Source organism: Molothrus ater, chromosome 6, assembly GCF_012460135.2.
Source record: "Molothrus ater isolate BHLD 08-10-18 breed brown headed cowbird chromosome 6, BPBGC_Mater_1.1, whole genome shotgun sequence".
NCBI lineage: Eukaryota > Metazoa > Chordata > Aves > Passeriformes > Icteridae > Molothrus > Molothrus ater.
The window spans coordinates 27599258-27615418 of NC_050483.2; the positions used below are offsets into that span (position 1 = coordinate 27599258).

The 16161-nt window shown below is 42.1% G+C and overlaps 1 protein-coding gene across 6 annotated transcripts in view; it reads right to left on the bottom strand.

Moving 5' to 3' along the window:
* RGS6 (regulator of G protein signaling 6) overlaps nt 1-16161 on the bottom strand; it is a 246804-nt gene that overhangs the window by 70507 nt on the left and 160136 nt on the right. For all 6 annotated transcript variants that reach the window (XM_036383593.2, XM_036383592.2, XM_036383590.2 and 3 more), the window contains 2 exons: nt 3368-3418; nt 1869-1975 (listed from right to left, as the gene is read on the bottom strand). In XM_036383593.2, coding sequence (XP_036239486.1) covers nt 1869-1975; nt 3368-3418 — 158 coding nt within the window. The remainder of the gene's footprint in view (nt 1-1868; nt 1976-3367; nt 3419-16161) is intronic.

Consider the following 16161-nt stretch of genomic DNA (forward strand, 5'->3'; position numbering starts at 1 on the left):
CTTTTCTGGAGTAGCTACCAATGTGGCTGGCAGACAATTTCCTTTTTAGCTGTAACAGATGGCAGAGGTCAGAACTCAGCTGTTTAGAGTCATTCTGAAAGCAGAAGTCCTGCTAAACTTAGTGCTTTGGTTTTCTATCCAGGTCTGCATATTACAGTTGCTACAATTAACTACAAGCTATATATGACTGTATTACAGTTTTAACATGAATGAAAAATGACATAGCAGCCATCACATAAATTACAGAACACTGATGCTTTACTGATTACACATTGCTTTACTGCTGTAATGCTACAGATGGGCATAGGACATTAACACACAGAGTTAATATCCTTCCACCAAAGTACAGTGAGAAAACATTGAGGATTCAAACAATACAGGGTTCAATGCTCCTACTGACATGTATCTTATGAATTTCAGAACATACAGAGCTACTCTTAAAGGAGGGACTGAGGTTGAGGTAGAAAGAAACAAGAAGAGAGTAATGGAAAAGAAGCATGATTCTATCAGGTTATTTTTGTAGAAAACAGCTAAGGAGGTGTGTTGGAGGAAATGAAAACAGGCAAAAATACACAAAAATTGTAAGAAAAGACAAGGGAAAGAAAAGTCAATAAGCAGTCATTTTGATGATGTGGATTACACAGGCTTAAAACAATAAAAAGAAATTAAGTTATATTGAAATGTAACTCCTGAAAACTGCTTAGGACAAGTTCTTAGAGTGCCATTCTTTTAAAACAGAGAAAAATACAGGTAAATGGACAACCAGTATTACCCCTGCTTCTGTTATGTCTTACATGACAGGAGGATCAGGACTTTCAGAAAAGAAAGGGAATTGTAATGAAAAAACTGAGTCTGAATGATGCCTTGCAACCAGAAGGTTGGGTGAGATAAGAGACATCTGTGATCTCCTGGGCTTCTTTTTTCACCATGACATTGGTCACATATGATAACACAATACCACATTAGCAGTAGGCATGAGCAGCTGTAACATCAGATGCAAAGAGCAGAACTGGCTTTTCAAATAAAAGCTAAAAAAGAGTAAAATAATGTAAAGGAGGAACAGGAGGGTGAACAGAAGAGAGGTGACAGGAAAGATAAGGGAGCTGGCTGAGAAAATGTAACAGAAAAACACAAATTCAGCCAGCAGGATGAGGCAGTAGGACTCCAAGTTTAGACTTACTGCTTCTTCTAAAGTTATACAATCAGTTCAGAAGGAGCTGCTGCAGCACAAGCACTTAGTTATCTAGTGAGCTGACACTGGCTGATTTTGGACAGAGTATGGAACTCAAGCACAGGGTGCTTAAAAAATTCAGCACATCTGGAGGCACAGGAACACTGAGGGATAGAGATGTCCCAGTTTAGGTGATTGCCAAGGTTACACATCCTTTGTAGAAGAGACAAAGCCTTAAGCTTGCCCTCTCCCACAACAATCCGTAAGCAAGAGATGACAAAAATTAATTTTTTTGCTGTGCCAAAGCTTGAATGTCCAGCTCCTAAGTGTGCCCTGGTCCATTTTGCACAGGAGAATGGCTACTTAATTCTGCATCAGAGTTAGGACCTGAAAGCCATCTTCTTTCTCCTGGTTTAGTTCAAATCTGAGTAAAACAGCTGTGAATTCAGGTATCAAAAAGAGTCATAAGACATAGCCATTCATTCATGTAAAAAACTAAGTCAGAAGGTAGATGAGAGCGATTTGGGATTCTAAAGCAAATTTTTTTGAAGGGACTTAACCTCTCCTAGGCCTCTACGAAGATAGCTTCAGTCCCTGGCTTCATAGATCTAATGGCTGATTAGGTAGTGGGTGATTTCAGCAGTATTACTGCAGGGACAGAAGAGGGGACCACAAGGGAGTCAGGGTGCTCACCAACCTGAAAACGATAGAAGGTCCCATCATCCTTAAGGGTAAGGACATGGTCTGAGATGGGAAAGACGTAACCCTGTGCAGCAATAAGACTTCCCAAGTGTATTGCTTCCCCTGTGAAAGAGAAAAAACAGCAGGGATGTGTCAACAAGACATGCACTGCACATTTCTCTGCTTTCAATTGCAGCTCTGGTGATGACTCATGTGAAATCTGGTGCCCACATGCCTCTCTGTACCCACACCACATCCCTACTACTTTCAGCCAAACCCTGCAAAGCAGGGGTGCAGAAATCAGCCTTACAATACAGATGAAGCACTGCTCAAACGTTTAGCCCTTTAGGTTTTTGTTAACAAAATTCACATACCAGTCCAGCCCTAGAGTATGAAATTAATTTCAAAGTACATTATCCACTACAGGTGACAGCTGACAAGAAGCCTGTTCTGTCAGTGAACCTCACTTGCTTCTACCAAATTCAAAAAGCACCTGCAACACCTGTTCATTAGCAGGATATTTATTCATAAGGACACATCCTCACACCCACATTGCCCTTTGTTAGAGAAAATATTCCAAAGGGGAGTTACATATCCTAGCGCTGCCCAGGCAACCTTCCCCGATGCAGAGGCCCATCTGTGCAGATTTTCAAGCAATGCCAGCTACCAAAAGCTGCATCATCTTTCACAGTGTTGAAAAATCATCTGCTTGTGTATGTCCAGATAGCTAATAAAGCTGTTGTCTGCAGCTGAAATTCCAATTTGGGACTTGACAGGACTCATGAGAAGAGATGTATATACAGGGATGCCCTGCTGGGTGATTCAACACTGCTTGTATCTCTGTTTTTACACAGTGACAGTAAGGCAGCTAAAGAACTGGTAGGTGAGAGCCTGGATTTTTTCCCTTTCCTGAAAAGGAAATGAAATTTCTGACCTGCAGATCTTTTCTTCCCCTTTTCTCAATAGGTCTTCACTTGACTAAATGATTTTGGTTTCTCTGAAGAGTGAACTATTTGGATTGTGCCCATGCACTGATCACTCTTTATAGCTGATTATCCATTTATCTATTTGCTTTTTTGATAAATTAAAAACCATTATCAGATTCTATAACCCTGGCCAAGAATGACACAGGCACTATGTCCTGTCAGCTGAGGCTACCTTTCTTCACACCATGAAAACTTGATGCTGCATTTGCCTGCTTAACCACACCACATCCACCAACTTCTTTTTGAAGTCTCGGAACAAAACCTAAAATCAATCAGTCTTCTGTAGGTAGCAACAGTTTCACAGACAGGCTAAAATTCCTGCAATAGTATTTCAGTTCAATGCAGTATAAGGCATTAGACTTAATTAAGATGTTGACTCTTAACTCTTTTCCTCCTTCTTCCCTCCAATGTTTAAATCAACCATGTTCTGTTACTGCCATTTTAGACTGCAGCAATATAGTATTTACTGTCTAATGGCACACACAATACAGATGGAGCACCTATTTCTCCCCAGCTGTGGTCACCTTACCTGCATCCTCAATGCTGAGGTTCTTCATAAGCCACTGCACAATATCAGAACCTTAACAAACAAATGAACAAAAATTTAAGAAAGCATTAGACACGAGACCACAGGGTTTGAGTGCCCTAGAGAGAGATAATATTAAGATAGATACAATAGAACTGGCATGAACTTTATTCCATTTTGCTTTTTATTTCCACTGAGGTTTCAGAATGTTTTTCCTTCTTGTGCCACACTGCAGCTACATGGTTACTGACAGGTACTAAGTCCCACGGGGCTTTCTGTGCAATAGCAGACTTGATATACCTGAAGTCAGATATTAGTCTAATGGTTCCTTGTAACTGTTCTCTCCCATTTTCTTCTCACCTCAGCATACAGAGATAAGTTTCTGCAGGCACAGGTTAGCAAGGAAATGAAGGAGCATTTACTGGCACCTCACACCTGTAACATGTAAATGTATAAAACTGAAACATCAGTCAAAAACAGATAGGAGGGCCTTACTTATGTCAAAGACAAGCAATGTCTTTGAGAAAGAGGGGGTATTCAGAGAGCCTGTAACCACAGCCCCTGTGAGTGGTCGCCTGGTGGTGATCACACAAACTGAATGGTGATTGGGAAGAGCAAGCCTTTAATATCCATCAAGAAGTTCATTAGATTTTCAGGGCCCACATCCAGTACAATGAAAGTTGTTGCAATCTTATAAAGAACATCAAATTCTCTAGGATTGATCCTCTGCATGTATACAACCTCTGTTGCTTGCATGGAGATCACAGAAGCTGAAAACTTGTCACTGTTCAGTAGAAAGGCCTGTTACCAAAATACATCATGGCAGGGCAGCAAAATTTAGTTAAATCACATACTCAGAAAGTTCAGCTTAAAATTAGACATAATGGTGTGTACAAGTCAGCTAACTGGAGTTCTCCAAAGTCAAAGGCAATCAGCAAAGACACTTGGAGCAATATGGCAAGCCCATACTAAGTTGCAACAGCATTCATCACAACCTAACAATGCCACGTCTGCATGCAGACACAACATCAAGCCCTTCTCAGCATACAGTCAATTTCCACAGAAATATTTGCATTCACATACAGTAGGCTAATAGCCCCAGTAACACTTCATAGAATCATAGACTGGCTTGGGCTAGAAGACACCTAAATATATCCAGTTCCAACTCCCCTCCAAGAGCAAGAATGCCATCCACTAGACCAGGCTGCTCAAAGCCCCATCCAAACCGGTTCAGGCTTACAAAATAACTCCCAGAGGATCTGATTTGTGTGGACCACTTCTGAACGCAGACATGGATGGGACTTCAGGAACAGCATAATCACCATGTTTGTTCCAGAAGAACATTTTGCTTCCCACAGGCCCAAACCATCCCCATGCCCTCAGCAAACCTTAGATATAATAAAGGCCAGGAGTCACAATGTGCCATAGAGAGAGACAACAGGTACTGCTAGTGCCCCAGGTCCCTGCAATCATCTGCAGGTCTGACTCTCCCATACAGGTGAAATTCCCATGAGAAACATGAGCTCTACCTCACACAGAAGGGGACAGCAGCTCCCACTCCCCTGGCAATAGAAGTTGATCCAGAACACTACAAAGAGCACCAGCAAACCCTTTCAGACAGGCTTCAGCGGCAGGCAGCAAAATGAACCTGACCTACCTCATCCTCCACCCAAGGCAGATGAAACAACAGACCAGTCCCCTGCAGGGAATCAGCAGGGTTCCTGAAGATCAGGGAAGCATCTGATTTCACTTATATACTGGGCAAGCAGATGTGGTCAACAAGCAGCAGCTGGGCATTGTCTCAACCTGCCTCAAAGGCAAACCAGATACTAAAGGATCAATCTCATGATCTTGTATTCTCAGCAGTATGGTCATTCTCCACACCTCCCAACTTCACCTAGGAGCATTTTCAGTTGCCACTACCCTATCTGGAAAGTTATTCCAACTTTTTTTTTTTTAATAGAATAAACTCTTCCTCTAACTTCACAACCTAAGTTTGTTAATGTGCGATGTATATGTATTTTATAACTCTATTGTGATTGAAGGAAAATAATGATTATTTTTCCTTGACAGTTTCTCCTGAGTGTTTCTATGGAGGGCTGACACATTGTCTCTCCACCTCCACCTCATTAAACCAACCCAACTCTTCTTATGTTCTCTTAAGGTGGTCTATCCCTATACCATTCAGCAACTTCTCAAATTTAAATCCGCTTCTTTGAACTGAGCTCAGCAAAACTGCAGTCAGTACATTGTAGAACAGCAAACCAGTGCCTCTGGCAATGGTGCCAGCACTTTCTTTTCTCTACTAAAACTAGCATGCCAGATGCATCCCGAGGTCATGTCATTTTCTTGAACAATAAATTTATTCAGAAAAATATGTACGAGGGGTGCAAAACTATCTGTGAAAAGAAAAGGCATCTAGTGAACACTGTTAGCTGAATAACATATGGGGAATATGTTCAGAGCCATGTTGTTTTGACAAGTTTGTTAATAAAATATTGTATTTTATAAACATGGGTGTTCCCTTTTACCTTTTACAAAAAAAATATTTTGAAGACAGAGTACAACATTTATGGTTAGAAAGCTAATTCAAGAAGATTCAAACTGTAGTGCTTCTGTATTGTTAGAAACAAATCCTCACAAAATGCTCTGGGTTCAAGTGAAACCAGAATCTTTCTTGATTTTTCAGTTCATCCCCTAATCAAAAAAATCCACTGTTTCTCCTGATTTTGGTCTCTGGTTACAGGCTTGCAGTGATCTCTTAGGCATTGTATTCCCAAGTGACGTGAGAGCTGATACCTGACAATCATCTACAGTATTGCATCGCATTGGTCACGGGAGGTGAAGCGGTTTCTGCATGATCTCCCTTTCCAGGTCATTTCCCTTTCCAGTACAGGAACACTTAGTTCCTGTTTTAGGACTAAGTCCCACTCCATTTTAACATAGAATGATCATGTCCCAGCTCTAGGACACTTCTGAGGAATCTATTCAATTTCCATCAAACAACAATGAAAAACTCAAGTAATGCTGAATGCTGGCTCCCCAGTCTCTGACCCCTCATAAAAAAGGTTTATATGGGCAGGAAAGGTATAAAGGGGTAAGTAAACTGAAGGCACTGACTCAACCAGAACTCCTGTGATCAGCCACTCCAGAATATAAGCAGCAGTTGAGATCAGGAATTTTAATTTGTCTCTGTTAAAAACATGAAGTAATTCCTGAATGCTGCCAAGAGCCTGGAAGATGTTATAGCTGTTCTCCAGTTGTCCTGAGGCAGACAGATTATCTTTCTGCTGAGCTTGCTGAACCATTATTTATCACCTGCCAAGACTGATTACTCACTCTTTGGACAATGACAAGTCTTTCCTTCCTCTGTTAATTACTGTTATCGTTAATAGCCATGTCACTAATTAATATTCAGTCATAATGAAAACTCTTTTCTGCCATCTCCCGTAACACCTTAAGTTTTTAGGGTTACCCTTACAGATTGTCTTTGCATTTGCTTGTGGCTGTTTCTATCACTGCAACCTGCTTTTGCCCACCTAGAAATACTACTTGTGCCCTTCTTAAAATAAGAAAATTTAGATTTATCCTTCTAAGACACAGTGAAGATTGGAATGATTTCTTTACAACACTGTTGTCTGCCAGACCAAGACATGGATACCTCTATCTGTAAGTCTTCAAGAAAACATCATCTTCACCTCTCCTTTAGATTAAGCCAGGTAAATGGTCCTCATGTAACTCATCTTCCCAGAAGGGTATTTTCTCACATTTCACAAGCTCTTTCAGAGGGCACCCAAGGAAAACTCTTGACTCTGATATGTTTCCACTGTACCCTAACAGGGCATTTGAAATCCTCTGAAAACAAATAGTTGATCATGTCTTCATAACAGGAAGTGTTACCAAATCCAGGTAGAGAAATAGCTTCCATCTTCTCTGTGCTCCTCTCTATACATCTACATTTCCTCTGAGTCAAAATGCTCAGTTCAAGGATAGCCAACATCCTCTGAAAACCTATTTCCTCCTCATCTATAATGAAATATATCTTTTTGCCTTAGGCTCTTCTTTGAAGCTGAAGTTGCTTAACACCAACAGAACAGCTGTATTTCTACCTGCAAGCATATTCACAATGACCATTTATCCAGCGACGTATTTAGAGACAGACCCACAGTTTTATATTTATTGCTATTTTCTGCATTTTCTCTTCAGCCTCAGTGAACCCATTATAGTAGCTAGCATTCTCTACTGGCCATTGCCTGTCAACATGACAAATGAGTGGTAAGACACTGAAAGATAAATTTAAAAAATTCACAAGGTGTGGAGCCATTGGCAAGATGCAGTTGGTGAGGTGAGTCACCATCCCTGTATTTGATACCGTATCTACTCAACCTATGTTGTTCTACCTCTTCCAGAAAGTGCAGAAAGAAAGATTTGCCCATCTTTTACATGCTGAAATGACAAAGGCAGACAGGACGACTCACCATCCTCCAAATACCTCTAAAGATTTGCTGCCTGGAGTGGAGTCTGTACCTCTGGTTCTGAGGTACAAGGACCACTGAGGTCTGCTTGTCACCCAACAGACCAAACATGTCCCTGACAAGACCTACACCTGTACACACAAGTGTATGTATACAACTAAAAATTACAGGAGTATTTCTGAAACCTCAGCAAATGTGTGTGTCTCTATTTGTCTTTTTAGGCCTGGAAAGACAACTGCCTTTTTGCTGTGTCCTGAGATGGCAGAGCTTACAAGCACTGATGAGTGGAGCTCTACAGGGATTTGACATGAGACAGCTCGTGTGGTCAGGTGTGGCACCAGGGACCAAGGACTACACTACAGTTTGTCCTGTCTCATGGGACTTATTAAGCTGAGCCCTGACCACTGGCTGCCATCAGCTGATGGGGTGGGTTATCCTGGATCTCAGATCATTCACAGCCTCACACTGTACTGACAGATAGGATCAATAAAGCAAGTGAGGTCTTAAAAACATTTTAAAATACCACCCTGATCATACCATGAGAAAATGTGTTATACATATCTGTATACAGAAGGATACAGAAGATTGCTTGGTTATTTCCTGTGTTTTTTTCAGTATTACTGTAACTCTAATATTCTCTGAACATATTTTGATAGCTTAAAAAATATTAAGTACTTCTGCATGGCAGGGGGAGGTTTTCAGTCTGGTTGGGATAGGGTTTTTTTGTTTGTTTGTTTTGTTGTTTTTTTTCCCATGAAAAATGTGAATGTTTATCTCCTTCCTAGATCTTATCTACACACTTCATGGGCAAACAAGCCACGTGCCTGGCCTCTGATGTTAATCACCTCCAGACTCACAGTCTAGATAGTCTTTTGCTGGAAGGGTAAAAATATGTCCCACTTCCTGTCACTTCATTCTTGAAAATAGATGAACCCATTTTAGCACCAAATTTTCTAAACAATTTGCTCCTGAACTCAGAGCAATCTTTAAATATTTCTATAAGAAAAGCAAGAGAAAAAAAATCACAAGCAGTTGAAATGACATAAAAATACATGCACAGGTGTACGAGCAGACACTCAAGCTGCTTTTCATGCTGCTAATCATAGCAATCACACTGTTAAATGAAAATAATGTCTTGGGTCCTTCCCCAACTAGTTCTGAGTCCTTGGTAAATCTAGGACAAAAGGTTAATTATCCCCACTTTTACCACTGGCCTTGCAAAAATAAACAAATTAACATCCCCCATGATAAAGGGTAAAATGATTCCATACAAAATTTCTCAAGGCCTTTAGCACTCTGTGCTACAATTTTTCTTACACAGAGCGCCTCACTGACGCCCACAGCGATTTCAGCTAAGTTGGAAGTACAGACTACCACTCACAGTAGGGATGTAACACAAAGCAACCATTTTTATGGTAGGGGGGGAAAAAAAAGGAACACCTCGGTCTCTCTCTAGTATTCTGCCACAAATATTGAGGAAATGCTTTGTAAAATTTACCTACAATGACTATATAAATAAATACCATTGCCAACTAAAAAAATAGCTCAATCTGAGTCTCAGTTGACTCAGAAAATGTGGTAATTGCAGCTCTCCTTCATCAGCATGTGGTAATTGCACCACTCAGTGTCAGCAAGGAGCATCATCAAAGCTACAACAGCTCAGACCTTCTAGCAATAGCAGTCTTCCTTTATGTTATACTCACTTTAAATCTTATTTGTGAATTATTAACAACCATTAGCAGCAGGAGTGTCACCCCTTTTTGATAAAGCAGCCAGAGTTTCTAAGGAGTCTTTTTGTTCATTGTAAACTTGAGCTCTTGAATTTACAGTTTACTTTTCTTGTAATAAAACAATTTAAAACATAGTACTCTATGTGAAGTAAGAATGAGGCTTGGTGGGAAGGTGGAACACAATATTTGAAAGATGGAGGTTTAGAACTGCAAAATCCAAATTCCTGTGTACTTTCAACCCTGTTAATATCTCCTTCCTCTGACCTGTTATTCAGAGGGACTTTTGCCTTGTCATATTGGTCAGGCTACCAAAGAACACACTCCCTCCACAATGCAGACCTGTAGAGGAAGAGTTTCACTAAGCAGGAATCAATAAATGACATGATGGTGCAGAGCTCTGTGAGGGCTAATTTACTCAGGTAACAAAGATGAATTAGATCTTAAGAGCTCAGAGATACCACAGCCAGACTTCTTTCCTTACAAGGCTGCCCATCTAAAAATAGCTCAGGTAGCTTCACGAGGCACGAGAGAAAATAGCAGGGACATGCCCAAAGGGACATACCCTCCCATCACCAAAACCTAGAAGCAAGCAGCCATGCTGAGCAGCAGAAGGATGCTACTCACCAAGAGCCCGGCATTTAAAATGATTGCTCTACAGTGGTGACAGTAAGGCTGAGTTAGCAAAACTCTTAATGGATGCACAGTTGATGCACCCATTAAGAGGATGCATCCATTAAGAGGTGAAGAGGGTCTGCCAGGGCAGCTTAAACGAGGTCCTCAACTGGAAAAAAAGTGATACCAGCAAAGGGTCTTTTTCCAGTTGACCTGCCCAGCTCATAACGGGTTTGGTGTTACGCCAGCCTCAGTGGTGTTCTCACTGCACTTTGACAGAGCTGTGTCACGTCAGCCCAGCCCTCACACCTGACACTCAGCACCTTCAACCCTCACTGGCCTTTGCTCACACTGAGAGATGCCAAGACCTGGCCTTAGCACAGGGGAGCCACACTGATTTATTTGTGCTAAACACCCCACACCTGACTTAGAAAATGTGAGCTGCCATCATGTGCTACCTGAATACAGGCCTGGCATCAACAAACATGCAGGTAAACCTGAATGCACACACCCTCCAGAAGCCAGGATATACCATAACCCCAGGACAATCCCCACTGCTGTTGCTACACTTGGCTAGAATTTGGTCTAAATTACAGATAGACCGTGTGACCTATACCCAAATCTTATTCTCTCCTCAAATACAACACCACATCAAATTGCTGTTACTACAAGTATGGGAGGAAATGGCAAGACAAAAAGAATTAGCAGTTCCACACTCAGTGTCATTCAAACCCATAGCTCCTATAACACCCACAGAAGATGAGCACATTGCCTCCAGAACCCTTATAGAGGTGTACAAGAGGCAGCAAAGTGGCACCTTGCACTCCCAGCAGCACTAGTGACAGCATCTGAAATTACCACCTTTTACAAATCACTAAGAACTGTGAATGTGTTGAGATGCACCTGTACACCTACAATTGATCATAAATTTCCAGCTGCTTTTCCAGGTGCTCTGCCTTTGCATTAGTCAGACTACTGAAGTGGCTCATACAGCTTAGCAATTTGGCTCTTTGCCATTTAGTCATGTTGAGGCGCTGTTCCTCACGTTGTCAAAATAATTTGGCAACAAAACAGCAAAGGAAGCGACCCTGAGCACTGCTGGAATTGAGGCTTTTGAAGACTCCTGTGTTAGACCTTGTTAGGGATGAAACATTTTTACTTCAATTCATGTCAACAGCCTTTAAATTAAATGCAATGTTTCTGTCATTTCAATAATATATTAGTATTTTTAATAGCTAGTTTCCTTCTCCAGAAAACAAGAAAATTGATAAAATGTAGAAGGCGACTGGTGTATTTCAGCATGTGACTATCAGGTCACTTCACATGACATCCTCATTCACAAACTGAATTTCAAAGGCTGTTACATCAAGGTCCTCCTTTCCCTCACCAGTGTTGTAACAGTTTCCCTGCAAAGGTGTAAAGGTCACCAAGTGGTGCAATACAGGAAAGTACTCTGAAAGCTGCAGCATTTTAATGATTTTGGCACAATATTTATTTACTAAGAGATCTGGAATTGTAGTACTCACCTATGCCAGATTCCTATTAATTTCTGCAGTAATTCTGTTGGCAAAAGTCAATTTTTAAATCTCCTACAGAGCCCTGGTGACAACAGATATCTCCTAGGATCACACATTTCTGTGTTAACTGCAGCAACATGATCATCTGTGATCTCTATTACAGAGAAGGGTAGTTACCTTCATCAAATTGTCTAAGAAAGCAAATTCCTCCTGACACATTGCTACTTTTTTCCCCCTCATGTTCTTTAGGAAAGGTTGAGAACCACACAGAGTGTTTGCAGCGATGCAGTACACATTATCTGAACATTAAATGACCCAATGTCTGTAACTCTCTTCCCTCCAGGAGTTCATCCTTAAAATAATCAGTATTGTACAGCTTTCCGACCCCTTTTCCTGCTAGGTCATTCAATCACATGTGATCATCATATGTAGGGTTAGGGTTCTGAAAAGCACAAAGCCCAGAGCTCCAGGCACACTGCAGCTGCAAAAGGCATGCCAAGGGGAACACAGAACTGCCAAACACATGGCTCCCTCCACAGCTTTCTCCTTTGAACCTGCCTTAGCCCAGGGCTGCTTTTACTGCTCTCCCTAGGGTTAGGGTTATGCCGCCCTGGAGTGCAGCTGGCCTCATTGGAGCTCTGTACTGGTGCAGCAGTCAAACAAGGACAATTCTCCAGCAGGATTAAGGTAGCACATGTAATTTCTTTTAGCCAAGGGTAAAGCCAAATGAATTACAACTCTGTAGCAATTACTGACAATTTACTTAGTGCCATATAAAACAAAGAGACAATATTGGCACTCCAACACTAGAGACCTTATTTTAAACCGGGCTCCTTAAGCCATGTGTTAAAAGGAACTTCTACTGGCAAGGCGTAGTTGATTTTGCTGGCAAAAGCTTGTTCCAGCATTTCAGATTTGGGCAGAGATATGTAACACTGGGAATTTTAAATGTGCAGAACAATTTAATGATGACAGTGAAACAACCAACAAGCAAAAATCTGTTGGCCATAATTAACAAATTCAAAATAAGTAAATTATTTGTTCTTTCTTACATTTGATAGATTTCCTAAGGATGTGCATAACACAAGCAGTAAACACCACCATTTCTTTAAAATCTATATTTAGAAATTACATTTCCTGCCTGATATACCCTTCAAGTTTATTTTACCAAATAACCTCTGAAAGTAAGAAGCATTTTGAAAAGCTGAAAGCTGCACTGAAATACTGCCATTCGAATAATTGAATCTAATGTCAAAACACCATGTATCTTATCTGTCTACAAATTTTAGAAAGCATTTTTGTTTTCATTCTAAGATAGAGACAATGCAGCAAAATATTGTACTTCTTTCTTCTTTCTCACCAAGAATTTGAAGACCAACATTTCATTTAACTCCTTTCGATGTAAGCATGGCTGTGGAGTTGAAATAGTTGATGGGCTGCTCCAAAGCAGCAATTACTTCTGATAGTAACAGGTACTGGAAGCAGGACAGGCCCAGCTGTGTATTTGGTGCTACCCAAGCGCAAAGTGCAGCCTTCATAAAGCTTGGATCAGCCTTGATCAGAGCGGCTCTCTTGTTTTAGAGAGCTTTCTGGTGTAACACCTGCCAGCAGTGGGACACACCTGACAGGGCTGCTGCTTTCCTACTGCCATCCAACAGTGCCCTGGCCTGAGACCCAGCAGCAGCACTCACTTCTTTCTGCAAACCTAATGAGCATCAGGGTGTTTTATTGCCCTCACAGACTCTTGACAAACCCGGTGTGGTTTGGCTCTCTAGAGATATATCCCTGGGCACATCAGCTGCTCTGTGCACTCCGAATTCAGCTGTTTCCTGGTGAGTGTGGCAGGAACAACCTCGCACCTCACAGCATTTCTCAGCAGTTTGCCTGCGCAGATCTGCACATAACAGCCTTGCAGTGCAGCAAAACACACGCATGCTGTTTTTAGTTTCCAAATAGTAAAGCTCAAAATCCTTTCTATGTAAAGCTAAAGCTTTTTCTTAGGCCAGCAACACTGTGTTCCATAAAATCTTGTTACATATTTTCATTAATCAGACCTTCTGGGAGACTCTCAAAATATTTTCAGAGAGTAGTTTCACGAGTGACTGTAGAAACTACAACAATGTAAATACTCCAGAAAAAAAAAAAAAAGTCTTCCCGTAAACATTAAAATGAAAAATAAAGTAGAAGCAAATACACCTCCCTGGCGTCCACACGAGGCCCGTGTGCTCGCAGCCACCACGGCCGCCTCAGGTTGAGCCGCAATGCCGCAGGGCCGCGCCAGGGGGCGCTGCGCGAGCACGGACGGCACTGGCCGCGCGCCCGAGTTCCATGGCGACCGCGGGGAGCGCGGGGCCGAGGGGCGGCCACGGACTGCCAAGGGTGGGCTACGGGCGGGAGCAGGGCTGCTGGAAACCTGCTTTCCAAAGTTCCGGGCACCGGACCGCACCACCTGGATGTTATGGTAAATCAACGCTTATTGCGTTGATTGGTATTACAAACATTCTTCCGATGCGTTCAGATCATTCTCACTTCAGACCACTTTCTCATTTAAAATGCATGTCGCTCCTTCCCTCGTTTCACCTTTTCTGCATCCTCCCTTCTCCTTGCCCTCCACCTGCCCGAGGCAGGCGGGAGGCTCAGTTCAGCCCGCCTCCCGCCCCAGGGCAGCCGCGGGGCCGGGGCCGGGGCCGGCCGGGAGGTGGTGGTGTTGCCCACGGAATGGGAGGCGAGGCCGCTGGAAAACCAGCTGGAGAGCGCGCCGCTCTTCTAAGTGCGGTCATCGCGTTCAGGTGTGACCGATTTCGGAGGTAAGGAGAGCAAACGCAGATTCTGGGCGGAAAGGAGCGGGGACTGTCCTGTCCTGTCCTGTCCTCTCCACACCCCGGGAGACACAGGGCAGAGAGACAGGAACGCTGTGACCACTGAAGTCACTCAAACGGAAGAGAAGTGAGAGGAAAACGTTCCAGGCAATCAAGACACAGAATTACAATAAAACAGTAAAATCCAACAGGTCACACCATCAGGTTGTATCTGAAAGCAGTCATGCAAAGGCAGAGTAGGGGAATACCTTGCTTATCCTCTGCTGATTTTTCACTTTCACCCTAGGACCACGTGCTCACGAGGAACACATTCAGATGTGCAATGTCCTCTTTTAACACAACAAGTCATCAGCATCTTGCATCACATCTCCGAGAAAGATGACAACAAAGACACAGCATTAGGTCACTGTACCGTTGGCCTGGCAGAGCTGGCAAGCAGTCGCCTGTCCCAGCACAGCCAGCTCACCGGCCTCCTCCCAGAACAAAGTCAGGTACACATGGAAATGTTTGCAGGACATAGTGGGAATGCTGAGCATTCTACTGCACTATATAGACCTTGTCTTTTATAAACATATTCAATTATGTTGCACTGGGGAGGCAAAGGCAAAGCCTGCACACAAGAAGAAAACCCATATGGCTGAATATCTGTAACCTCAACTTCTTTAGTTCTCCCAGATGAAAATAAAACATCTAAAACAGGTTAACCACCCAAAAGGGTTAAAGCTATGACCTTATGAATTAAATTGAATCAAGAGAGGGGAAATGTAAGAAGCAAAAGTTACAGAATGTATTGAGGAACAAATTTTTCGAAGACAAAAAATATATTTTGGAAGTATTACAGTAAATTTTTCTGCAAAGCAATGCAATAAAAACAAGTAAAGGAAGTCAGATCCAAAAAGAGATCATATTAAACTGAGGGGAAAAAATTGTAAAGAAGTCAATTCTCTCTAACAAAATGTTTTGTCACATAGAAGCAGGCACTAAAACTTAGATAAAAGTGCAGGAATTCGTGGCTTTGTCTCTGTATACTCATATAATCCCTCCTCATGAACACAATAACTTCTGGACTGTAAATTGTATGGTCCCCTCTGCAAGAACAAGCATGAAAATTATGCTTGGAGGATTTGGGACCAGAAATCCCACTGTACAAAACGCAAGGTAACTTAGTGACACCAGATTAAGTGGAAGAATAGTGAATATGCACATATACTACATTGATCTCAGTACAAAATACTCTTCCAAAGGCCATATAAAAAATTACACGTCAAATTAACTCTAACATAGCAAAGGCATCCCAAGTCACATTCTATTTTTCTATGAAAACAAAAAACTACCAAGTCTGCAACCCAGAGTTATACTGGAAAAGAACTGTCTTTCCTCCTCACAGTAATGTGTGTAGAATAAGTCTGACCACACCTCATATTCCTTGGTTAAAAACTGCCAAGTTTCTTCAGACAGCTGCAATCATGCTGCCCCACCAGGGCTGGCTGTGCCTGTTCCTGCCCTCGCTGTATCCAGCGTTTTGGGTATTGTACCAATTGTATTGGTATTGTAGCAATTGCACTGCTGATGGCACTGACACAACTCTGATGAAGCCAGTTGAAAGCATGTCAGGTCATTTTATACAACCATGCTATCTCACAA